Below are 25,899 nucleotides of genomic sequence, written 5' to 3'. Positions count from 1 at the left end.
TGTTTGTGGGAAAAAAAGGACGTAAATTTTGTTTGGGTACGGCGTCGCATGACCGCGCAATTGTCAGTTAAATTCGCACAGCGCCGAATCGCAAAAAGTGGCCCAGACGTAAGAAAGCAAAATGCTCTAGTGGTAAAGTGGTTAACCAGGAAGCGAACAGATCCACATCCGGGGATCCCCATCTCGCGCACAGCATTTGAAACAACTCCGGGTGCAAGGACCAATCCCCCTGGTCCAGGGTCTGGCGGCTCAGATAATCGGCTTGCCAATTCTCCACACTCGGAATGTGAACTGCCAAAATCGCCGGGACGTGAGTCTCGGCCCAAGACAGAATACTGGTCACTTCCTGGGCCGCCCGGGCACTCCTGGTGCCCCCTTGGTGATTGCTGTAAGCCACCGCAGTGGCATTGTCCATCTGCACCCAAACAGGGCGGCCCTGAAGACGCTCTGACCAATGGAGCAGGCATAGCCTGATCGCTCTTAATTCCAAGATGTTGATCGGTAGAAAAGATTCCTCCACCGACCAAGTGCCCTGGGCAGACAGGTTGCCCAGGACGCCACCCCAGCCCGACAGGCTGGCATCCATGGTAATTACCATCCACAGCAACGGCCGGAAGGATTTTCCCTCCGCTACAGCCAGGGACTGGAGCCACCACAGAAGATCCACTCTGGTTTGGCGACTCAGAGACACCCTCAGGTCCAAGGACTGAGGAAGCCTGTCCCATCTGCCCAGTATCTCCGCCTGGAGAGACCGCGTGTGAAACTAAGCAAACGGTATCGCCTCGAAGGCTGACACCATCAATCCCAGGGACCGCATACAGGTCCTGAGTGACGAGGATTCGTTGTCCCTGAGGGACCTGACCTCGTTCTGCAGGGTCCGGAGCTTGTCCTCCGGCTAAGAAACACCTTCGATTGGGCGGAGTCCAAGACCATTCCCAAATATGGGAGCCGAACCGAAGGAGACAAAGTCGACTTCTGAACGTTGATGGTCCATCCGAACTCCTGGAGCGTCTGAACCGTAGTGGACAGATCGCGCAGCAGGCTCTGACTGGCACTCGATCTTAACAGGAGATCGTCCAGATAACCCAAGACCGCAATGCCCTGTGCCCGTAACAGGCCCAGAACAGGAACCAGCACTTTGGTAAACACCCTTGGAGCTGAAGCGAGACCGAAAGGCAACGCCACAAACTGATAGTGTTCCTCCGCGATAGCGAATCGGAGGTACCTCTGATGACCCTCGAAATGAAGATGTGTAAATATGCATCCTTCAGGTCGATAGAAGCCAGGAAGTCTCCTGGACTAAGGGAGGCCACCACCGAGCGGAGCGATTTCATGCGGAACTTTTGAACGAGAGAGCTTTTAAGTCCAGAATCGGATGCACCTTGCCCTCCTTTCTGGGCACAGTGAACAGATTCGAGTAGAAACCCCCGAAATCTGTCCCGATGCGGCACCGGGACGATTACCCCCCTGGGCGAGTAGATCCTGCACCACCCGATGAAGATCTTGCAACTGATCTGGGGTCAAACGAAGATTTGAGGGAAAGAATCTGTCCCCTGGTCGCGAAAGGAATTCGATCTTGTAACCTGATCGAATGATTTCCTGAACCCACCTGTCCGGAATCCGGAGCAGCCAAGGTTGGAGCAAACCGCGCAGACGTCCCCCCACCCCTGAAACGGGTGAGGGCGCCCCTTCAGGCAGTGGCGGACTGTGCCGCCGTACCAGCCTGGGCGGCTGTTGGCTTGCCACCCTGGCCCTTGAAAGGTTTCCCCTTGTCCTGCGCCTTGAAGGCACGAAAGGACCCCTGATTTGGTTTAAAGGAGGGGCCCCGCTTACCGCGGAAAAACTTACCCCCTAGGATTCTGGGGCAACAGAGTGCTCTTGCCCCCAATGACACCTTTAACCAATTCATCCAGGGATTCTCCAAAAAGACGAGACCCAGCATAAGGAATGTCAGACACCATCTTCCTGGAAGTCTGGTCAGCCGACCAGCTTTTCAACCAAATCAAGCGGCGATTAAGTACTGCAACACTAGATAAGCGCGCAGCTAATGGGGCCTCATTCAAGGCCGCATCGCACAAATACATGACCCCTTGATAAATCTGGTCCACTGAGCCACCATGACAGAGGCGAAAATAGGCTTCAGCATGGAACCCGCCACCATGTAGGAATGTCGGGCAAGAGATTCCAGCCTCCTATCCGTAGGATCCCTAAACACCGGAGAATCCTCGGTGGGTACCAGAGTGGCCCTGTTCAATCTGACCACAGTGTGATCCACTTTGGGAGCCACAGACCAGCGCGAATCCGTAGGAGACGCAAAGGGGTAGAGGAATTGAAACTTCTTCGGCACCACAAAAGTGCGCTTCAAGTTGCGTCATTGTTCATTCACAGTTTTGTGGAACTCAGCGGGGCAAGGCAATACCTGTGCCGCCTTACGGGATCTGAGGGTACCAAAAGAGGACCGTTTTCCCGAAGGACTGGGCTCATCCTCTAAATGTAGTGTTTCCTTAATGGCAATGATCAGCGCATCCATAGCTGTGCGGTCCTCGGCCGTCCCAGGGGGGGAATCATCCACCCCCGCAACCTCCGCCTCCCCCTCAGACTGAGAAGAGCGAGACCCTTCAAGGGGCACACTATCTACGGCAACCATGTCAGATTCAGATCAGAAGAAAGAGAAAGCCTAGGCCTTTTTCTAGTATCCCGTTCAGTCATCAAAAAATCCACTTTGGACGCTAAAGTCGCAAGTGCGGCAGGCAGAGCAGAAGATTCAGAGGAACCTGAAGCATCCACCAAAGCTGGGGGAAATTTTGCTGTCCTGAAACTCCATAATAAAAAACTTTTTTTTTTCTTTTTCAAGGTACTGGCCCTTTAAACGCACCGCGATCCCCCGCAGTACACCGCTATGAAGGATTCTGCAAGCAGACCCCCAAACAGGAATAAGCTGACAGCCAGAGGTATTCCCACAAAAAAACAGCAAAGACAGACCCCACAAGTGTTACAACACGCCTGCCGATCTCCTCTGTACAGAAAAAAGGGAGCGATGTCACCACAGGAGGCTGCACTAGGACTTCAGACTAAGGAAACATGGTTGCCCATAGAAAGCAATGGGAGGCTCCGGGAAAATGGGCGCCGACATGTGCTCAGGAGAACACATTGCCACACACAAGATGGCGCCGTAAGGGGCCAAAATACACTACACACATCGCTGCAGAAGCGCCCACAGTGAAGCCAGCATGCTGCCCACACCTAAAATGGCGGACCGGCGGTTTTTAACCCCGCAGCGGTCGCCGCACGTGTCTGCACCTCCACACACACCATAAAATGTCACATAGGAGAGGGACCCCCACAAACAAACCCACATAGCGAACTAGCTGAGTTAGAGCCCCTGCAGGGACCGGGAGAAAGGGAGCCCCAAAAACGCACAGACACACAGGACTGCCATCCCCAGACAGAGACCCCACACAGAATGTACTTACTGTACCCGATGGCGTGGGTGCCTCACATCGACGGGAAACCTCCCACCCCCCAGATGGCGGGGGTGAGACGTCCAGGCGAGGTGGCCACCTCGCAGGCTTGCATCCCTGAGGACAGGGATGGGTCGTTTGCGAGGACAGGGCTTACGCATAGCCTGCTAAACGCTCAATGGCGGGCTGGGATTCCATAAGGCCCTCTGTCCTGGGATACCAGGACGACCAGTGCGACTCCCAGCTTTGCGACGCCGTCATCATCTTGAAGAAGTGACTAACTAAACGCTGAGAAATAAACAGCTAGTAATGCAAAGAAAAAACGCATTTGCGGAAATAAAATAAATAGAAGAAGGCTGAGACTGTAGCCCAGCACAGGGAGAGCCTATCTCACTCCTAACTAGGCAGAAGACAAACTGAGTTGGGATGGCTGATAGCAGGGGGGTATTGGACCAGTGGGACAGCCCCCATAGGTGTGTCTATGTAAATTACTTTGTTTTTAACAAGTCTTATGCCTAGCTTGCTCCTATGGATAAGAGGTCAATAACATTGGTGAAAACTGTATGAGTGGGCGGCGACTGTCAGAGGACGTAAGAGAAAGTAAAAATCGCACAGGTGATCAAATACCACCAAAAGAGTGCTCTTTTTGGGAGAAAAAAAGGACATCAATTTAATTTGGGTACATCGTCGCACGAACGCGTAACTGTCCGTTAAGTCACGCAGTTCCGAATCGCAAAATAGGGCCTGGTCTTTGAGCAGCCAAATCCTCCGGGGCTTAAGTGGTTAAAGCGGAGTTCAGGGCAGAAATTTTTTTTTTCCTAAAAATACCCCCGGGACAGTCTGGGCTAGAGCATTTAAGCAAGGATAGCCTCTGAACTGTCCCCTGTTTCACTTACCTGTAAGAAGAATTTCTTACATTGAAAATGTCTTGTCCAGTGCTGCCATCTTAGGTGTGGGCAGCTGAAGCCGGAGCGTCCCTCTTCGTGTCCTCTTCGGTGATGTCGGAGTCCCAGAATGCCCTGCTCGTCACTTTTGGGGCAGGCGCGTCATCCCTGAACAGCTTCTGGGCATGCCCAGAAGCTGTTCAGCAGGGAATGACACGCCTGCACCAGAAGTGACGAGTGACTCCGGTGCAGGTGCATTGACTCCTGGAATCGATGACGCTCATCTCCCAGGAGTCAATGCAAGGAGGGAGTGACGTTGTGGGCCGCGGCCGCAGAGGGAGGAAGAGGGAGGAAGGTAAGTATATTTTCATTAAAAACAAGGTAAGTAAAACAAAAAAAATAATTATCCAATTTTTCAGGTTCATTTAAGCTAGCGGAGGTGCAAAGATAGTTTTTAGGGTGGAACTCCGCTTTAAGTATTACCAATTTCCATCTTAAAGAGGAGCTCCAGTCTCCCAAAAAAAATTAGGTCGGCAGCTACAAATACTGACTTTTAATATAACATCACTTACCTGTCCAGGGATCTGGCGATGTTGGCACCCAAGCCAATTCTTCAGCTTCCGATGCAGGCACCAGCATCTTCACAAAGGGAAATCGGCAGTGAAGCCTTCAGGCTTCACAGGTGGTTTCGTACTGCGCATACGTGAGTCGCAATGCGCTTTGTGAATGGTTCTGCCCTCTTCTGGGACCTGTGTGTGTCCCAAAAGGCAGCGTGGGGGGGGGGAAGGAGGAAGGGCCGGAAATACTCTTAGATCACCGCGGCGATCCCACCCGGAAGTATGAACGGGTACCTGTCAAAACCAGGATGGGGGAGGGTGCTTCCCCTTTTGGGTAGATTTCAGTTTTAAGGGATAGCACATTAACTAGAGAAAATGCCAAGTATAAATCATAGTTCTTTTCTTACCAATTCTTCACATCTCTTCTGCTTCTTCTTTACCTCTTGTTCTAAGATTTCACATTCTTTCCGTTTTCTTCTTAGTTCAACTTCCTTAAAAAAGAAACAAAAAACAAAAACAAAAATGTGAATAGGTTTGCAAAAGTAGCCTGATCAGGTTTGAACTAATGATTTTATCTTACAGAAATGAAGATAAGGAAACAAAGGACAAGACGTAGCCAAAAAAGTAGGCATATGATGACATTATGCCATATGAGCTTTTAGGTACCAAGCAACTACAACATACAGTGCCTTGAAAAAGTATTCATACCCCTTGAAATTTTCCACATTTTGTCATGTTACAACCAAAAAAGTAAATGTATTTTATTGGGATTTTATGTGATAGACCAACACAAAGTGGCACATAATTGTGAAGTGAAAGGAAAATGATAAATGGTTTTCAATTTTTTTTTTACAAATAATCTGAAAAGCGTAGCTTGCATTTGTATTCAGCTCCTCTGAGTCAATACTTTGTAGAACCACCTTTCGCTGCAATTACAGCTGCAAGTCTTTTTGGGTTGGTCTATATCAGCTTTGCACATCTAGAGAGTGAAATTTGTGCCCATTCTTCTTTGCAAAATAGCTCAAGCTCTGTCAGATTGGATGGAGAGCGTCTGAACAGCAATTTTCAAATCTTGCGACAGATTCTTAATTATTGGATTTAGGTCCAGGCTTTGACTAGGCCATTCTAACACATGAATATGCTTTGATCTAAATGTTTCCATTGAAGCTCTGGCTGTATATTTAGCGTTGCTGTCCTGCTGGAAGGTGAACCTCTGCCCCAGTCTTAAGTATTTTGCAGACTTTAGCTCTTTTCTAAGATTGCCCTGTATTTGGCTCCATCCATTTTCCCAATAAAATAGTTTTTAGGCCAAAAAGTTTAATTTTGGTCTGATCTGACCAGAGCACCTTCTTCCACGTTTGCGGTGACTCCGAACATGACTTCTCACAAACTGCAAACGGGACTTCTTATGGCTTTCTTTCAACAATGGCTTTCTTCTTGCCACTCTTCCATAAAGTCCAGATTTGTAGAGTGCACGACTAATAGTTCTCCTGTGGACAGATTCTCCCACCTGAGCGGTGGATCTTTGCAGCACCTCTAGAACTACCATGGGCCGCTTGGCTGCTTCTCTGAATAATGCTCCCCTTGCCCTGCCTTTCAGTTTTGGTGGATGGATATGTCTTGGTAGGTTTTCAGTTGTGCCATACTCTCTCCATTTTGGGATGATGGATTGAACAGTGCTCCATGAGATGTTTAAAGCTTGGAATTTTTTTTTATTACCCAACCCTGCTTTACACTTCTCCACAACTTTATCCCTGACCTGTCTGGTGTATTCCTTGGCCTTCATGATGCTGTTTGTTCACTAAAGTTTTCTAACAAACCTCTAAGGGCTTCACAGTACAGCTGTATTTGTACTGAGATTAAATTACACACAGGTTGACCGTATTTACTAATTTTGTGACTAATTAGGTGACTAGGCAATTGGTTCCACTACATTTTAGTTATGATATCAGAGTAAACAGGGTTGAATACAAATGCACGCCATACTTTTCACATATTTAATTTGTAAAAAAGTTTGAAAACCATTTATCATTTTCCTTCCACTTCACAGTTATGTGCCACTTTGTGTTGGTCTATCACATAAAATCCCAATAAAATACATTTACGTTTTTGGTTGCAACATGACAAAATGTAGAAAATTTCAAGGGGTATGAATACTTTTTCAAGGCATTTTACATCCAGTTTATATAATAAAGTTCATCTTACTACCTACTATAAGCACCTCTGCTTCCCATGACCTACACTGCTGCCAACCTCTGTTAGTACATTTTCAGATATCCTCTGCTCTCAAAATGTGTCTAGCTCTTATATGTCACAGGGACCAATTTATCGGACTACAATCCAATCTGAATAGGCCTGAGCAACAAAAGCTGAGTGCTACTTAAAAGTTTGCCGGATAAAGTGAATAAAAAGTGTCATTGAACTCACATCATTAATACAGGCTGTATTGCATGCTGTTAATCCTCACGCAGTAGCTATGTGATTCCTTTTCTGTATTCTACAAAAATCCAGGTTGATCCTGATGTTCACTTTCCCTCCCTCCTTGCCTGTGTTCTATCTGCAGCCTAAAATTGTGTAGACCATCTGTAGCCACCTCTACTGAGCATGCTCCAGTTTCAGTTCGCTTATAAGCTGTTCATTTTCTTCTTTCTCTTATTTGTGCACCCCACGTGAGTCCCACATGTGGATGTATGCACTCTGGATAAATGACAGACCACTCCCTCCCTCCTCTTCCATGGCAACTAAACTGCTACACACAATAGGGGCTGGATATTACAGGTAGATTGATGAAAGCATCACCTCCCTGTAATTCTATTCACATACATACAATAAACACAGGCTAGAGGGGCATGAAACAAGCTGTGATTGCCAGAACCCCCCCCCCCCCAGATAGCCCACACCTATTTTTTGCACAAAATAATAAATCTTTGAGTTCACATACATATTTGTATGGCAATTTAAAACATTTACTTGATATTTTTTTCTCCTTTGTGTTTTAAAAGCTGTTTTTTTTTTTTTTTTGAATATGTGACTGGCAGCAGAGGCTCCTCCTGTTTATGCTTCCCTGCAGACAGGCTGGGAAAGAGCTGGGTCACACGACAGCTGCATATCAATTATGAAAAAAGGTACTTTGATTTTTTTTTTTTATTAGAATACCTACTGTGCCATCATCCATATACATAAAAAGGGATAGTGTAAATTAAACAGTGTGTGTAATACGAAAAATTCTAGAATTAACCACTTCCATACCGGTCGATTTCTGGCACTCCACTTTTACATGTAAAAATTATCATTTTGTTGCAAGAAAATTACTCGGAAACCCCAAATATATATTTTTTGTTTTAGCAGAGACCCTAGCGAATAAAATGGCGGCCATTGCAACTTTTTATGTCACACAGTATTTGCGCAGGAAAATAAACTGTTTTGTGAATTAAAAAAAAAAAAAACACTAAAGTTAGCCCAATTTTTCTGTATAATGTGAAAGATATTAGGCCGAGTAAATAGATACCCAACATGTCACACTTTAAAATTGCGCACACTCGTGGAATGACGCCAAACGTTGGTACTTAAAAATCTCTATAGGCGACGCTTTAAACATTTTTACAGGTTACCAGTTTAGAGTTACAGTGGAGGTCTTGGGCTAGAATTGTTGCTCTCGCTCTAACATTCGCGGCGATACCTTACATGTATGGACTGAACACCGTTTACATATGTGGTTGCGCCGTATGCATGTAATCGCTTCTGCGTGCAAGCACGTGGGGGGCACTTAAAAAAAAAAATTATTAAAAAAAAACGAAATTTTTGTAAAATCTTACCGTAAATTCCTTTCTCTGAGTCCTCTGACAGTCGCCGCCCACTCATACAGTCTTCACCAATGGGTATTGACCTCTTATCCATAGGAGCAAGCTAGGCATAAGACTTGTTAAAAACGTAATTTACATAGACACTGGTCCAATACCCCCCTGCTATCAGCATTCCCAACTCAGTTTGGTAGCAAGCAGTTAAAGTCCAAGAAAGCCCAAAAAAGGGGCGGGGGTGGCGACTGTCAGAGGACTCAGAGAAAGGAATTTTACGGTAAGATTTTACAAAAATTCAGTTTTCTCTTACGTCCTCTGACAGTTGCGCCCACTCTACAGTCTTCACCAATGGGATGTCCCAAAGCAGTGTAGACATGAGGGGTGGGAAGCGCAACTGTCACAAAGGCAACGCAGCACCCAGGTCAGAGAAAGGAACCTTATCTGAACCAAAAGGTAACCTCTGGGTAACAGAAAAGCTTGACTGGAGCAAACAACCCAGGAAAGCAAGTAAACAAGGGGGAAACAACCCCAACAATCAGGGATCGGCAAAGCCAGGGCCCCCTCAAGGCACTGCCGCACTAGGGAACTTTGCAGCCAAAGAAGGCATCTGCCGACGCCAAAACATCAAGTTTGTAAAATTTGCAAAAAGTGAGCACAGACGACCAAGTCGCAGCCTTGCACAACTGGGCCACCGAAGCCTGATGTCGGAAAGCCCTGGACGCACTCACTGCTCTGGTAGAGTGCGCCTTGACAGGGAAGGGCGGTACCCGTTCCTTAATCGAATAGGCCTGTACAATCATCTGTCTGATCCATCTAGAAATGGTTGCCACAGATGCAGCCATACCCTTCCGAGGTCCCTCAGGAAGGACAAAAAGAGAACCCGACTTTCTGAAGGATTCAGTGGACGACAGGTAGACCCTGATCGCCCGGACTACATCCAAGGAATGCAAAGCAAACTCCTTCGGATGCTAAGGATTCGCACACAGCGAAGGTAAGACAATATCCTTGTTAAGGTGAAAATCAGAGACCACCTTAGGAAGGAAAGATTGGTTAGGTCGCAAGACCACCTTATCCCTATGAACGACCAGGTACGGGGAGCGGCAAGACAAGGCCGCCAACTCTGACACTCTGCGAGCAGATGTGATCGCTACCAGAAAGGCAACCTTTCTTGACAGCAGAGGCAGAGAAATTTCCCTGATGTGCTCAAAGGGAGGACATTGCAAAACGGACAGAACCAAGTTCAAGTCCCAAGGAGGTAAAGGTGCTCTCCGAGGAGGAGCCAAATGACGCACCCCTTGAATAAAGGTGCGTATCAAAGAATTTGACGCCAAGGGGCGCTGAAAAAGGACTGCCAGTGCAGATAACTGGCCTTTAATCGTGGTCAACGCAAGACGCTGGTCCACACCAGATTGTAGGAAGGCCAACACCCTCACCACCGAAAAGGAGCGAGGATGGATGCCCTTGGATTCACACCAGGCAAAATAAGCCTTCCAGGTACGGTAATAAATCTTACCGGACGAGGCCTTCCTAGCCTTGAGCAGGGTAGGAATGACCGCCAACGAGAGACCCCAATCTCTCAAGACCAGGCTTTCAACAGCCACGCCGTTAAAGCCAGCGACTGTAAAGCAGGATGGAACATTGGCCCCTGAGACAGCAGATCATCCCGTAAAGGGAGTCGCCATGGAGGCTCGACGACCAGTTGTATGATGTCTGCGTACCAAGACCGGCGTGGCCAGTCTGGGGCCACCAGAATCACCAACTTCGGTTCCGAAACCAACCTGCGAAGGAACCTGGACAACAACTGAATCGGGGGGAAGGCATATATCAGGCGATACCGATTCCAAGGCACCACCAGCGCTTCCGAGGCGTCTGCCAGAGGGTCGCGCGTTCTTGCCACGAACCTTCCCACCTTGTTGTTTAGCCGAGATGCAAACAGATCCACATCCGGGGTTCCCCATCTCGCACATTCCCCCTGGTCCAGGGTCTGGCAGGTCAGATAATCGGCCTGCCAATTCTCCACACCTGGAATGTGAACTGCCGAAATCGCCAGGACGTGTGTCTCGGCCCAAGACAGAATCTTGGTCACTTCCTGGGCCGTCTGGGCACTCCTGGTGCCCCCTTGGTGATTGATGTAGGCCACTGCCGTGGCGTTGTCCGTCTGCACCCGCACAGGGCGGCCCCAAAGATGATCCGACCAACGGAGCAAGCACAGTCTGATCGCTCGCAATTCCAATATGTTTATCGGCAGGGAGGATTCCTCCTCCGACCAAGTGCCCTGGGCAGACAGAATGCCCAGAACACCACCCCAGCCTGACAGGCTGGCATCCGTGGGGATTACCGTCCACAACAACGGGCGGAAGAATTTACCCTCCGTCAGAGCCGGGGACTGGAGCCACCAGAGAAGATCAACTCTGACGTGGCGGCTCAGAGATATCCTCCTTTCCAAGGATTGAGGAAGTCTGTCCCATCTGGCCAGGATCTCTGCTTGAAGAGATCATGTGTGGAACTGTGCAAATGGTATTGCCTCGAAGGCCGATACGATCAACCCCAGGGACCGCATGCAGGCCCTGAGCGATGAGGATTCGTTGTCCTTGAGGGACCTGACCTCGTTCTGCGAGGCCTGGAGCTTGTCCTCCGGCAGAAAGACTTTTGCTTGGGCAGAGTCCAGGACCATTCCCAGGTAAGGGAGACAAACAGAAGGGGACAAGGTCGACTTCTGAACGTTGATGGTCCACCCGAACTCCTGAAGCTTCTGAATGGTAGTTGACCGATCGCGTAATAGACTCGGGCTGGCACTCGATCTTAACAGGAGATCATCCAGATACCCCAAGATCGCAATCCCCTGCGTCCGCAACAGGGCCAGAACAGGAGCCAGCACTTTGGTAAACACCCTTGGAGCCGAAGCGAGACCGAAAGGTAACGCCAAAAACTGATAGTGATCCTCCGCGATTGCGAATCGGAGGAACCTCTGATGACCCTCGAATATGTGTAAATACACATCCTTGAGATCGATGGAAGCCAGGAAATCTCCCGGGCTTAAAGAGGCCACCACCGAACGGAGGGATTCCAAGCGGAACTTTTGAACCCGCACAAAGCGGTTCAGAGCTTTCAAGTCCAGAATCGGACGTACCTTGCCCTCCTTTCTGGGCACAGTGAACAGATTTGAGTAAAACCCCAGAAACCTGTCCCGATGAGGCACCGGGACGACCACCCCCTGGGCGAGGAGATCTGCACTAGAGGAGCCTCATCCAAGGCTGCATCACACAGGTACAAAACCGCCTGACGCATCTGATCCACCATCTCCACAGTAGTCGGAGGGGCGGAATCCGCCTCTAGAGTGCGCTTCAGCACCCGGGCCCAATCAGCCACAGCCTGAGAGACCATAACAGAGGCGAAGATGGGCTTCAGCAAAGAACCATATAAGCGTGGCGAGTAAGAGATTCCACCCGCCAATCTGTAGGGTCCCTAAACACCGGAGAATCCTCAGAGGGCATAAGAGTGGCCTTGTTCAACCTGGACACAGTGTGATCCACTTTAGGGGACACAGTCCAGCGCGAATCTGTAGGAGACGCGAAAGGGTAATGGAACCGAAACCGTTTTGGTACCACAAAAGGGCACTTTAAATTACGCCAATGTTCGTTCACCGTTTCGTGGAACCCAGCGGGACAGGGAAACACCTGTGCCGCCTTCTGGGTCCCAGTGTTAATTTCGTCGACTAAAACTGACTAAAATGTTTTAGTCGACTAAATTAACACAATTTTAGTCGACTAAAATACGACTAAAACTAAAACAATTCAGATGACTAAAATACGACTAAAACTAAAATGGCATTTTAGTCAAAAGACTAACTAAAACTAAATCGAAATTTGCTGCCAAAATTAACACTGGTGCATGCTCAAAGCTTAATACCATAAATAATAACATATTAGATTTTTCACTCCAGGACCAGCAGTAGTATATAATGAGTTTGGAAATTGTAGAGAAATGCTTAAATAATGCATTACAAATTACAATTGAACTACACCCATTCGATTATAGATGACTAAAATGTAGGACGTTTTAGTCTACTAAAATGTACTGGAGTTTTAGTCGACTAAATTGTACTGGAGTTTTAGTCGACTAAAATGTACTGGAGTTTTAGTCGACTAAAATGTACTGGAGTTTTAGTCGACTAAATACGACTAAAACTAAAACACTTGCAGAAGACTAAAATGGGACTAAAACTAAAGTGCCATTTTAGTCCTAAGACTAAAACTAAATTGAAATTTGCTGCCAAAATTACACTGCTGGGTCCTGCAAGTCCCAAAGGAAGACTGCTTACCTGGCGGGTTGGGCTCATCCTCTAAATGTAGTGTATCCTTAATAGAAGCAATAAGCGCAGACACAGCAGCGCGTTCTTTTTGGTTGTTTCAGGGGAAGAATCATCCCCGTCGTCCTCCTCCACCTCCCCATCAGAAGGAAAGGACTGAGACCCCTCAGGGGGTACACTGTCCAAGGCAACCATATCAGACTCAGAATCAGAGGAAGGGGAAGGCCTAAGGCGTTTTCTAGCAGTCCGTTCTGACATCAACAAGCTCACCTTGGACGCTTAAGTCACAAGTGCAGCAGCAAGAGAAGGAGAAGAATCAGGAGTACCTGAGTCATTCAGCAAGGCTGGGGGAAATTTTCTGTCCTGGGACTCCATGATATTTACTAGGACGCTGGCCCTTTAAGACGCGATCGCAACGACCCACCGCAATGTACTGCAATCTAAAGTATCCCACTGAGATAGGAAAGGCACCGAAAGCAGAGGAATATCCCCAAAAACAGCAAAAAAGACCCCCAGGAGTGTTACCACGCTGCTGAACGATCCCTCTTCATGCAGGAAAGGAAGTGATGTCACACCGCTAGAGGATCAACAAGGTTTGGCCTAAGGGAAAATGGTTGCCTATGTAAATGAATGGGAGGCTCCGGGAAAATGGCCACCGAACATGTGCAAGAAAAAAACACCTTGCCACACACAAGATGGCGCCCGAAGGTGCCAAAAACACTACATAGAGAAGCTGCAGAAGTGCCCACAGTGAGGCCAGAGCAGCTGCCCACACCTAAAATGGCGGACCCGTATTTGTTTTCACCGCTGCGGTCCGCACCACCATGTCTGTACCCCCAAATCACACACTAACAGCGCGGACAGGGTTAAGGACCCCCACAGACCCCCACACAGCATAACATGCGCTTAGAAGCCCCCGCAGGGACCGGGAGGAATGCGAGCCCCGGACACAGACATGAGGGGAAACAGACACAAACAGAATGTAATCCCCAGACAGAGGCCCCACACAGAAGTTACTTATTGCTCCATATGGCGTGGGTGCCTCTAAATCGCGGAAACCCCCCACCCCAGATGGCGGGGGGGCCGGCAGCCAAAATAGGATGCGTCGCGTGGTCAAAACCGATTGTTGAGGCATCCCGGCGAGGTAGCAACCTCGCGGGCTTTTGCCCCTGAGGACAGGGGCAGGTCGTTTGCTAGGCAAGGGCGCACGCATAGCCTGCTAAACGCTCGATGGCAGGCTGGGATTCCCTAAGTTCCTCTGTCCTGGAATGCCAGGACGACCAGTCCGATTCCCAGCTCCGCAAACACTGTAGTCTTCCGAAGAACCGATTAACTAAGCGCAGAACAAATAAAAAGCTAATAGTGCAAAGAAAAACACATTTGCAGAAAATAAAAGTAATAAAACAGAAGAAAGGCTGAGACCGTAGCCCCAGCACAGGGATAGCCTATCTTACTCCTTAATTAGGCAGAAGACAAACTGAGTTGGGAATACTGATAGCAGGGGGGTATTGGACCAGTGGGATAGCCCCCTACAGGTGTGTCTATGTAAATTACTTTGCTTTTAACAAGTCTTATGCCTAGCTTGCTCCTGTGGATAAGAGGTCAATACCCATTGGTGAAGACTGTATAAGTGGGCGGCGACTGTCAGAGGACGTAAGAGAAATGTAATTTTTGGAATGTAAACATCCCTTGTAATAGAAATAGTGAATGACAGGTCCTCTTTATGGGGATATCTGGGGTCAATAAGACCCCAGATCTCTCCTACAGGCTAGAAAACTGCCAGGCCGGGCGTGATAACTGCCAAGCCTCCGAGAGTCATATAGACTGCCGGGAACCATCTGGTCCTCGCAGTCTCTATGGTAAACTTCCGCCGGCGGCCGATTCCTTCTCCGACTCGCCGATTGCACGGGCAAGCGGGTAAAAGCACCAGAGGGCGGTGGGAGGGGGGGGATGTCCCCTCCCACCGCCTGTAAGAGCGGTCAAGTGGCTGAACAGCCACTATGATTGTTCTTATGATGAAGGGAATATCGGGCTGAAAAAAATGATATCTGAATGATGACTGCAGCTCCAAGTATCATTCAGATTTCCCCACTTAAAGCCCAGGACGTCATATGACGTCCAGCGGTAAGGAAGTGGTTAAACAAAACTAAAACTGCACCAATGGCCTGTAAGTAAATATAAAATCACCACAACTTCCTCCAAATATAAACAAATTGAAATCCCAAAATGTGTTCACCAAGAGCGCCTTTCTGGGGAGAAATTAGGTTTAATAGGTATAGTACAAAAAACACAAGATACCATTTCTCACAATACCAGTAATGAACACAAAAATACCAAACACAATTGTTTATAAATCGTGCACTAATCACCTATATTTTATTGCTGTGTATTACTATTCAGGAGATTCACACTTTTACTTTCTGTGATAATGGTCACAGGACCAAATAAAAAGTATAAAGTATATTACTGTAAAGTAAGTATTACTATAAAGTATATAGTGAAGTACAAACTAAAACTTGCAAAAAACAAAAACTCAAAACTTACCGTAAAATCCATTTCTGATGTTCAATAACAGACACGGCTCCTGATTATTTTTAACCATTGGGTTATACTGCCCCTTACAGGAGTAGGACACTAGGCAGGAAAAAGCTTGACTACGCCTATGGGCAGTCCCAGGGGGTATACACCCACTCTTAGCTATTAGCACTCTGTTTTGTTTCAAGCAGTGTCAGAAATAAGCCAACTCCACAAAGGGGTGTGTGCTTTGTCCGTCAACGAACATCAGAGAAATGGATTTTACGGTAAGTCAAAAATCTAATTTAATCTTTCGTTAATTGACGGACACAGCTTCTGATTCTTCTTCACCATTGGGACATCCCAAAGCAGTGTTAAACATGAGGGGTGGGAAAACTTAAGAAACAAAATTCCCAAGACTAACCATAGCCAACCAGGTAAAAGAGCTCAACCATCCCCACTTCGCTGGGGGGCTTGGCAGTCCCTGACCCTGGCTTGTATTATATAGCGGCCCAGCTGTCCCACTTGTACTACTATGATAAAATTGATGGGCAGCGGTATGAGTCTCTTGTTTGTAGGGAGTCTCATGGTCATTTCCCTCATCCCTTTTGTGATATCCTGAGAGCCCTTGGGGGTGCCACGAGCAGCTCTCATAGGCTCTCTCTCGCGTTTCACAATAAACGGATTTGAGATCTGGCAGTTGCGAAATTAGGCTGCTCTCCTTTCCAGGAGGATACACCCCTGTGGTATAATAGACATTTAGGGTAAGTATTACTGATTCCTGATCCGCGGATCTGGATCCAGCATGGGATTTATCAGCTCTCCCATGTTCTTCATGGCGGCTGTCTTAAAACGTTTGACCAATTGAAGGCTGAGTTTCGGTTACCGAACTTCATGTTTTTTAGGTTCCTCCAGCTGCGCCATGCAATGCGAGCTCAGTTTGATGGAGCCTACCCCCAGTTGCAACCTCTGGATGCTCTGCTGGTCTTGAGGGGAGATGAGCGGAGGAAGCTGATCTCCATCTTCTTTGACATGCTCATTACTCCATCGGTGACACAGTTTGCTTTCTCTCCTAAACCTATCTGAGGGGAGGATGCCGGGGAAATGGATGATGAGGTCTGGAGCGAGGTGTTAGAGGTGGGCAAGTTGGTGTCTCCCAAGATGTCAGATAGGCTCACACAAACCTATATCCTGCATAGGGCCTATCTTACGCTGGTTAGACTGGCAAAGTTTGACCCTTCTCTCAGCCCGGATTGCCCCAAGAGCCTGTTATCCCCTGGAACCTTCCAGCACCTTCTCTGGCATTGCCTTCGTGTTAACTGTTTCCGGGAACAGGTGATACAGTTTTTACATGACCAGATGGGCTCCCCGGTTTCACTAGATCCTCTGCAATGTCTCTTGGGTCTGCTTCCGGACTCGGAGTTGGATAAGAGTTCACTAAAATTTATACATGAAACGTTGTTTGGTGCTAGGAAAGTGTTGGCCCGGGGCTGGATGCAGTCCTCGCCCCCTACTTTGGCTGCTTAGATTGCTGAGGTGAATGTCTCTTTGCCGTATAAGAGGCTCATTTATATTAACCACTGGCCGACCGCTCACGTTGACCCTACTGCGGCAAAGTGGTTTGTTATCGTCCAGTGACGTAGACCTACGTTACTGGACTCCTCCCCTTGTGGGCGGCGCACGCGCCGCCGGAGGCTCGCTCCCGCTGTATTCAGTCACAGCAGGAGCCGGGCCAGGGGATGAGTGGCGGTGATCAAACCAGGCGGATCTCCCAAGTGACAAACAGTGACGGATTGCAGGATTCAGCATATCTGAACCTGCGATCTGTGCCTGTGTCACTCTCCCCCCACACACGTTAGTAAGCACCAGGCATACATTAACCCCTTGATCACCAATAAAAGTTAACCCCCTTCCCTGCCAGTGTCATTTTTACAGTAACAGTGCATATTTATAGCACTGATTACTGTAGTTACTGTAGGTACCCCCAAAAGTGTCAAAAATGTCAGTCAAGGGTCCGATCTGTCCGCTGCAATGTCGCAGTCCCGCAGTCCCGCAAAAAAAAAATAAATAAATTGCAGATCGCCACCAGATCGCCACCAGATCGCCGCCATTACTAGTTAAAAATAAACATAATAAAAATATGACAATTTTCCCGTAGTTAGTAGCTGTGATAACTTTTGCGCAAACCAATCAAAATACGCTTATTGCAATTTATGTAGCAGAAAACAAATTGGCCAAAAATGTAAAAAAATTTTGATTTTTTACATTTTTTTGGTGGGGAATTTCATATAAAAAAATGTGAAAAATTTTTATTTTTTCAAAATTGTCGATCTTTTTTTGTATATAGCGCAAAAAGTAAAAATTGCACAGGTGATCAAATACCACCAAAAGAAATACATTTTGGCCTAAATATAAGACAAAAATTGAATATATTGAATATTTTTTAACTTTCAAAGTAGAAACATATTGTTATTTTTTTTAAATTGTCGCTTTTTTTTATTAATATCGCAAAAAATGAAAAGCGCAGAGGTGATCAAATACCACCAAAAAAAAGCTCTGTTTGTGGGGAAAAAAAGGGACGTAAATTTCGTTTGGGTACGGCGTTGCACGACCGCGCAATTGTCAATTAAAGTCGCACAGTGCCGAATCACAAAAAGTGGCCTGGACGTACAGCAGGAAAATCCTCCGGTGGTAAAGTGGTTAATAGAGGCTGCCCTACTAAATATAATAAGATTTGGGATCGGTGGCTGCAGTCACCCCGGACATGTTGTTCTTGATGACTCCACTCACTTATCCAACGCTATGCTAGAGTCTCCCTAAAACAGAACGAAAGCAGACAGGCAGGGTAACAATTTTGTTTTTTCTCCTTCTCTTTTTTTCTTTTCTTTTGCAGTGCCCAGGGGCTGTTTTGTCTCCCTTTTTTCTCAGGGGCACCTCACATTTCATTTTTTTTATTATTTTGTTTTCTTCTGATGCACGGTTGTTATATATGACTCTCTGTATGCTTATGTTTTTCATGCTGGTTGGGTGGGACCACGTAGGATGTTGGGGGACCTTCTTTGATTTTTATTTTGATTTTCTTTTTTGTTTGTTGCTTGTTTTGCTCCCCTCCTTTTTATTATTGGCATTGAACTGTACTAATACTCATGGCCTGTGCCGTACTCCTTATAAGTACTTGTATTTTGCACAGTTTAATAAACTTTGTTTCTGATTTAAAAAAAAAAAAAAAAGAGCTCAACCATAAACAACTGAAGCTCACCTGAAAAACAATACACCCTCAAAGAGGTCCAGGTCCTCTAAAACAGCAGCCAGCAAAAACTTGTGGCCAAAAGAAGCATCCTCAGATGCCAACACAACCACTTTAAAAAACAAAGTTGTAAAAAAGTGTGCACCGATGACCAGATGGCCGCCTTGCAAAACCTGCCTTACTGAGGCTTGAAGATTGAAAGCCCAGAGGAGACTAAGCACCCTAGTAGAGTGCACCTAAAGAGGGAAAAGAGGAACCTGACCCCTGATGCAATAGGCCTGAACCACTGTCTCTCTGATCCATCTGGAAATGGTCATAGAAGAAGCAGACAACCCTTTGTGAGGTCAGCCCTTTGCCCAGGGCCAAATGCTGATCTACACCTCTTTGTAGAAACTCCAGCAGACGTGACACCGAAAAGTAACAGGGGGAAACGTGGCCTGCGTACCAAGACCGTCGAGGCCAGTCTGGGGCCACCAGAATGACTGGAATCCCTTCTGCCTCGATTCTGCGCAGATGTCTCGGCAGAAGCTGTAAAAGAGGAAAGGCATATATGAGATGATACTGGCCCCAAGGGGCCACCAGAGTGTCTGCCAGAGGATCCTGAGAACTTGCCACAAACCTCAGAACCTTCCTGTTGATGCGGGAGGCTAACAGGTCCACATTGGGGGTCCCCCACCAGAGACACAGTTGTTGAAACACCTGTGTGAAGGGACCATTCGTCCGGACTCAGAGCCTGCTGACTGAGGTAGTCCACCTGCCAATTTTCCACCCCTGGAATATGCACAGCAGAGAGGGCTGAACAAAGCGTTCTGCCCACCTTTGAATGCCGGCCACTTCTTTGGCCGCTAGGGCACTTTTGGTGCCCCCTTGATGATTGACAAATGCCCCAGCCATGGCGTTGTATTCGGATTGTATTCTTACCCCTGCAGACAATCTGTCCATTGGGTCAGGCAAAGCCTGATCACCTGAATTTCCAGGATATTGATCGCCAGGGTAAACTCTTGCAGAGACCAAACTCCCTGGGCCCATTCCGTGCCCATGACATCTCCCCACCCGGCTGGCGTCCGTGGAAACCACCCTCCAGTACAGGGGAAGAAAGGACTTTCCTTGCTAGAGCGCCAGGGCACGGAGCCACCACAGCAAGGATCCCCTCGTACTCTGGCACAACAGAACCATGTTGTCCAAGGACCAAGGTTTCTTGTCCCATTTGGCCAAAATCTCCTTTTGCAGAGGTCTAGTATGAAACTGAGCAAACTGAACCGCCTCGAAGTTGGAGACCATCAAACCCAGCTCTTGCATGCAAGTCATGAGATATGACTGGCAACTGGATAACAGGAGCTGAATCGCATGCTGCAACTTCAGCAGTTTTGTTTCTGGAGGAAACACCCGAGCCGAGGCTGAATCCAGAGTCAGGCCAAGGTAGTCCAATTTGTTGGATGGAGTCAGAGTAGATTTTTGAAAATTCAGCGTCCAGCCGAACTTTTGCAGAGTTCGCATAGTGATATCCAAATCGTCCTGTAGGACAGAGACTTTGCTCGCAGAAGGAAATCATCCAGGTACCCCAGTACCGCAATTTCCCTCTGCCTGAGCAAAGCTAACACCGAGGCCAATACTTTTCTGAACACCAGAGGAGCTGAGGTCAGACCAAAGGGTAATGCCACAAATTGATAGTGCTCTTCGCCTACGGCAAAGCAAAGAAAACGCTAATGCACGACATATATTGGGATATGAAGGTGAGCATCTTGATATCGATAGAGGCCAGAAAATCCCCTTGATGAAGGGATGACACTACCATGCGAATGGACTCCATTCTGAATTTCTGAACCCACACAAAGTGGTTCAGGGCCTTGTGATCCAAGATTGGACGGACCTTGCCCTCCTTCCTGGGAACAGTAATTAGGTTTGAATTAAACCCCTGAAAATATTCTGACTCTGGAACTGGTACAATGATTCCTTGTAAAAGCAAATCCTGAACCTCCCCGAGAAGGCCCTGTATCTGATCTGGGGACAGGAACAGGTAGGAAGGAAAGAACCTTGCCGGAGGCAAGGACCAAAACTCGAACTTGTAACCAGACTGGATCAACTTGTGGACCCATTTGTCTTGAATGAAGGAGGTCCACGGGTCCGGAAAGAAGACAAGACATCCTCCCACCCCATGTATGTTCAGGCAGAGGAGGACTTGTCCGCAGGGCCAGCGGAGCCCGTTTTTGATTTACCAACCCAGGGTCTCTTGGAACCTCCCGAGAATGTACGTTAGGATTATGAACCCAAGGGAGAAAAGGACCGCTTGTGGGCTGACAATACAGGACCACTTTTGCGGCAAAGCGCTCATGATCTCTTCCATAAAAACTCAGAATAAGCGGTCCCTCGCAAAGGGGAGATCCATCAGCACCTTTTTGGAGGCCTGGTCCGCAGACCAGGATTTCAGCCAAATCATGCGGCGAAGACTCACTGCCGTCACAGACACCCTGCAGGCCAAAGGGGCTGCATCCAGAGAGGCATTACAGATATACTATAACCCCTGTATCAACTGATCCGCCAGCTCAGGAGAATGCTGACCCCCTTCCAAATTCTGGCATAGAAGCTTTGCCCATTCCGTCAAGGTCTGGGAGACCAAGGTTATGGCAAAAACTGGCCTTAAAATTGAACCTGCCACGGTAAAAAAAGTAGCGGACCAAAGATTCTGCCTTCCTGTCTACAGTGACTTTAAAAGACGGAGAGTCCTCCACTGGTAGCAGTATGACTATTAAACCTGGAAACCTGAGAATCCCCCACCGGTGGAACTGTCAATTTCTTTAGGATGGGGACACTAGTTCTAGTGACCCTGGTAACTACCAGGAATTTCCCTAACTTTGGAGTGTTTTTCTCTCACTTCCCATTACGACTATGGGAAAGGAAGTGAAGGGAAATCTACCCAATGTGCCATGGATGGCAAAAAAACCTGAAAAGTGTTATAACCCTCCCTCACTCTATCCAAGATGAAAAACATTTCTGCCTTAAATTCTACTTTGCTTTTTTAAATCTCAGAGAACACCTTTCATAGTTAAATGGAATTTAGGGTTGAGTGATAAATATTTTATACAAGCAGTGCAGCGGATTGCTTATTTTGAGGAGATTGTGATGGCTTCATGAAAAATTCAGTGAGTAAAGAAAAAGTAATACCAAAAAAGCAAACTAAAAACTGAGAAACGCTTTCCTTTTTATGGTTTGTTTATTTCTGTGGTCATCTCTCCTATATGTTAATCAAACTAGTCCTTGACAAAGAAAGAGATGCGGGACTTTTAAGGTGTAGTTTTACAACTCCATTAACAATTTAGAGACTTATTAAACAAATAGATGCAAACCTATAAAATTATTGGTCAAATGTCACCATACAAACATTGTAGCTTTCTGAAGTTATTTTCAGCCCCCGTTCACACTGGGGCGACCTGTCAGGCGACCTGGTCGCCGTAGGTCGCCTTGCATTGAGAAGCTATGGACCCGTTCTAATAGGAGCGACACAAGTCGCTCCGACTTAGAAAAAGGGTCTGGAGCTTCTTTGGGGCGACCCGGAGCGACCTGCATAGACTTCAATGTTATGAAGTCCGTGCCAGACGCTCCGAGGTCGCGGTGTGAGCAACGCACCGCGACCTCGGAGGTCGCCCCGGGAAGTAGCGTCGCCCCAGTGTGAACGGGGCCTTAATGTTTCAGCGCTTTTGTTTCGACATACTGGCTTCTTCAGGACAATGCGCAGTACATTGAAACTTCTAGGCAGAAGAAATGTATACATACATGTTAGCAAATTCCATAATCCCATACAAAAAACACCTTTGTGGGTGACACACAGAAAGAGAAAAATGCAAAACACACAAAATTTTACAGAGAATACAAAAAGATACAAAAGATATATATACATCCCCCATCCTCAGCATGGGTTCTTTTAATCTGTAGTTATATAAAAGGTATAGGCGTGAGATTTAGGGTTCTGACCTGCCTGCACCGTGTGGACTATTCAGCTTCCCTCAGCCACACGGATCTACCATGACAAGACGCGGACGCTAAGACGGGGGCGCGCATGTGCAGGACACGCCAGTCAGTGACCCGGAAGCATTCCCCATGCGTATGGAGGTCAAGGACACAAGGACAGCCAGGGGCAAGGGCACGTCATCGGCGAAGTCCGTAGTGACCTCCTACCCACATCGCCTAGAGCCAGTGTCTGCCCCCACACACCAAAGGCCTGGATGCAGTGGATTTCAACCTGTGCCCTGCCCTGGTGTATAGCCCCCTGTAGATTGCATGTGGCTGTCCCAAACAGACAAGGCCCCCGTGTCAAGGGCCACCCATTGGCGACATCCGAATGGTACCCTAACCCATGAGACAGACGCAAGCCTTGGGCGTCCGTACGGGAACTTATGGTCAAAATATTACGAAGATAGTTTAAAAATGATGAGTGGAACACTGCTGGGTAGAAAAGATGTATAGACAATAAACAACAACATAGCGACCACATATGATGTTAGAACAATGATACCGTATGATGCTGTAAAAGTTTGTACATACAAAACAGGCTGTTGTTGCAATTACATTAGCCCAGTAAATGTACAGTGTACAATATAACTTAAAATTGATATTTGTAAAACTACAAAGGTTCAGTATGATATCCACAGGGAAACGTTCAAATGTCTTCAAAATGGAGACTCCTCATAGGGAGGAGCTCCCCCTATGTGTAGCTTTATCTCAAATACAAGGGAGTATGGATCACAGTAGGAAGATTTTCTAGCTCTACTATAGGCCTAATACTTTAATGACCTTATTATTATTCTTTATCTGTGTAAGGTTTTTGGGCCTTTCATACTCCCCCCTACAGGAGACTCGGCGCATGAGGGTGCCCCCCCCCCCCCGCCCCCCTGGCAGGCATGTTAAATCACTTAGACATTCTACATTTATCTGTTAGAAGGCTCCATCCTTTCAATAGCTGGAAAGCCATACTTTGGGGAATCCATGCTGAGGATGGGGGATGTATATTTTTTGTATTCTCTGTAAAATTTGGTGCGTTTTGCATTTTTCTTTTTGTGTGTCACCCACAAAGGTGTTTTTGTATAGGATTATGGAATTTTCTAACATGTATATATACATTTCTTCTGTCTAGAAGTTTCAATGTACTGCGCATTTTCCTGAAGAAGCCAGTATGGCGCAACATGTCAAAACAAAAGCGCGGAAACATTCAAAATAACCTTCAATGTTTGTATGGTGACATTTGATATGCCAATGATTTTATAGATTCGTGTCTACTTGTTTAATAAATCTCTACATTTTTAATGGAGTTGTAAAATTACTTAGCATTAAGCTGCACCTTAAAAGTCTTGCATCTCTTTCTCTATCTGTCTTTGGCATAATGGGATGTTGGTGCCACCCCCATTTTTTTTTTTTTTTTTAAGTGTCTGATCCTGGATTCACCCACATAACTTCAGAAAAAATTTGCAATCATGGGGTGATTCAAACACCCACGATAAAAACGTTGTGGGTATTACCAGTATTATACAATATTGTTTTCGTTGTAATCTATTGCAATATGTGTTTAACTTGTTTAACCTTATCTAGTCAATAGATGATAATAAATTTGTATTTGTCAGACGGATACTTCACAGGGATAGTTTTTGCATTTCTTGGAGGCTGGGTCTCCATGAACACAATGTCAGATTACTGCGGGAAGGTTTGGGAGGGCTTCATGACTGAGGTCCAACAGGCCCGTTCCAACAATGCTGTCTCAGAGGCTGACGTAGACAGCGTTTTCTTTGGACTGCAGAGATTGGAAGAAAATGGGATTTTTTACTTACCCGAAAATCCATTTCTCTGATGTTCATTGACGGACACAGCTTCTGTCATTGTTGACTATTGGGTTATGCTGCCCCTACAGGAGTAGGACACTAGGCAGAAAAAACTTCTGACTTCACCTAAGGGCAGTCCCAGGGGGTATACTCCCTCTCCCTGCTATAGTCACTCAGTTTTGTTACAAGCAGTGTCAGGAGAAATATAACTCCACAGAGGTGTGGGTTCTGTGTCCCTCAATGAACATCAGGGAAATAGATTTTATGGTAAGTCAAAAATCCCATTTTCTTTTTCCTTCACTGACAGACACAGCTCTGGTCATTCTTGACCATTTAGACGTCCCAAAGCAGTGTCAAACATGAGGGGTGGGAAACAGCAAAAAAATTCCCAAGGCTAAACATTAGCCAACCAGGCGACAGGGGCACAACTAAAAAACCGGAGCCCACCTGAAAAAACAATACTATCTCAAAGAGGATCAGCTCCTCTTAACAGCAGCCTGCAAAACCTTGCAGCCAAAAGGAAGCATCCGCAGATGCCAACACAACACAATGTAAAAGTGTGCACCGACGACCAGGTGGCCGCCTTGCAAACCTGCATCACGGACGCCTGATGACGGAAGGCCCATAAGGCACTAAGAGCCCTAGTAGAGTGTACCTGGACAGGGAAAAGAGGAACCTGACCCCTGATGGAACAGGCCTGAACCCCTGCCTGTCTGATCCATCTGGAAATGGTCGCAGAAGAAGTGGACTACCCTTTGCAAGGTCCATCCGTGAGCACAAATAGAGGGTATGACTTCCTGAAAGACTCCGTAGCTGCCAGACTAATTGCCCAGACCACATCCAAGGCATGCAACACAATTTTTATTAGGATGTTTAGGCCTGGAACACAGGGAAGGCAACACAATGTCTTCATTCAAATGAAAGTCAGAGACTACCCTAGGAAGGAATGACGAACGGGGGGGGGGGGGGAAGCACCTCCTTATCCTTGTGAATCACCGAATAAGGTGAACGACAGGATAACGCCACCAGTTCCGACACCCTGCGCGCAGAAATGAAAGCCACCAAAAAGGGCTGCTTCTGGGACAGCGTAAGCAGGGGAATCTCCCGAATATTTTCAAAGGCAGATTTCTGTAGAGCTGAAAGCACCAAAGTAAGATCCCAAGGTGGCAACGGAGCCCGCACTAGAGGAACTAAATGTCGGACACCCTGAAGAAAAGTACGCACCAGGGAGTGTGTGGCCAAAGGTCGTTGGGAAAAAAACTGCCAAGGCCGATACCTGGCCCTTGACGGTACTCAAGGCCAATTTCTGTTCAACCCCCTATT

The 25,899-nt window shown here is 47.1% G+C and overlaps 1 protein-coding gene across 6 annotated transcripts in view; it reads right to left on the bottom strand.

Moving 5' to 3' along the window:
- Nucleotides 1-25,899, bottom strand: part of TSPOAP1 (TSPO associated protein 1) — a 432,345-nt gene that overhangs the window by 199,271 nt on the left and 207,175 nt on the right. For all 6 annotated transcript variants that reach the window (XM_082245070.1, XM_082245072.1, XM_082245071.1 and 3 more), the window contains exon 6: nt 5,310-5,393. In XM_082245070.1, coding sequence (XP_082101196.1) covers nt 5,310-5,393 — 84 coding nt within the window. The remainder of the gene's footprint in view (nt 1-5,309; nt 5,394-25,899) is intronic.

This window comes from Pelophylax lessonae, assembly GCF_965119305.1.
Source record: "Pelophylax lessonae genome assembly, chromosome: 2".
In the NCBI taxonomy this organism is placed as follows: domain Eukaryota; kingdom Metazoa; phylum Chordata; class Amphibia; order Anura; family Ranidae; genus Pelophylax; species Pelophylax lessonae.
This window is presented reverse-complemented; position numbering and strand designations above follow the sequence as displayed.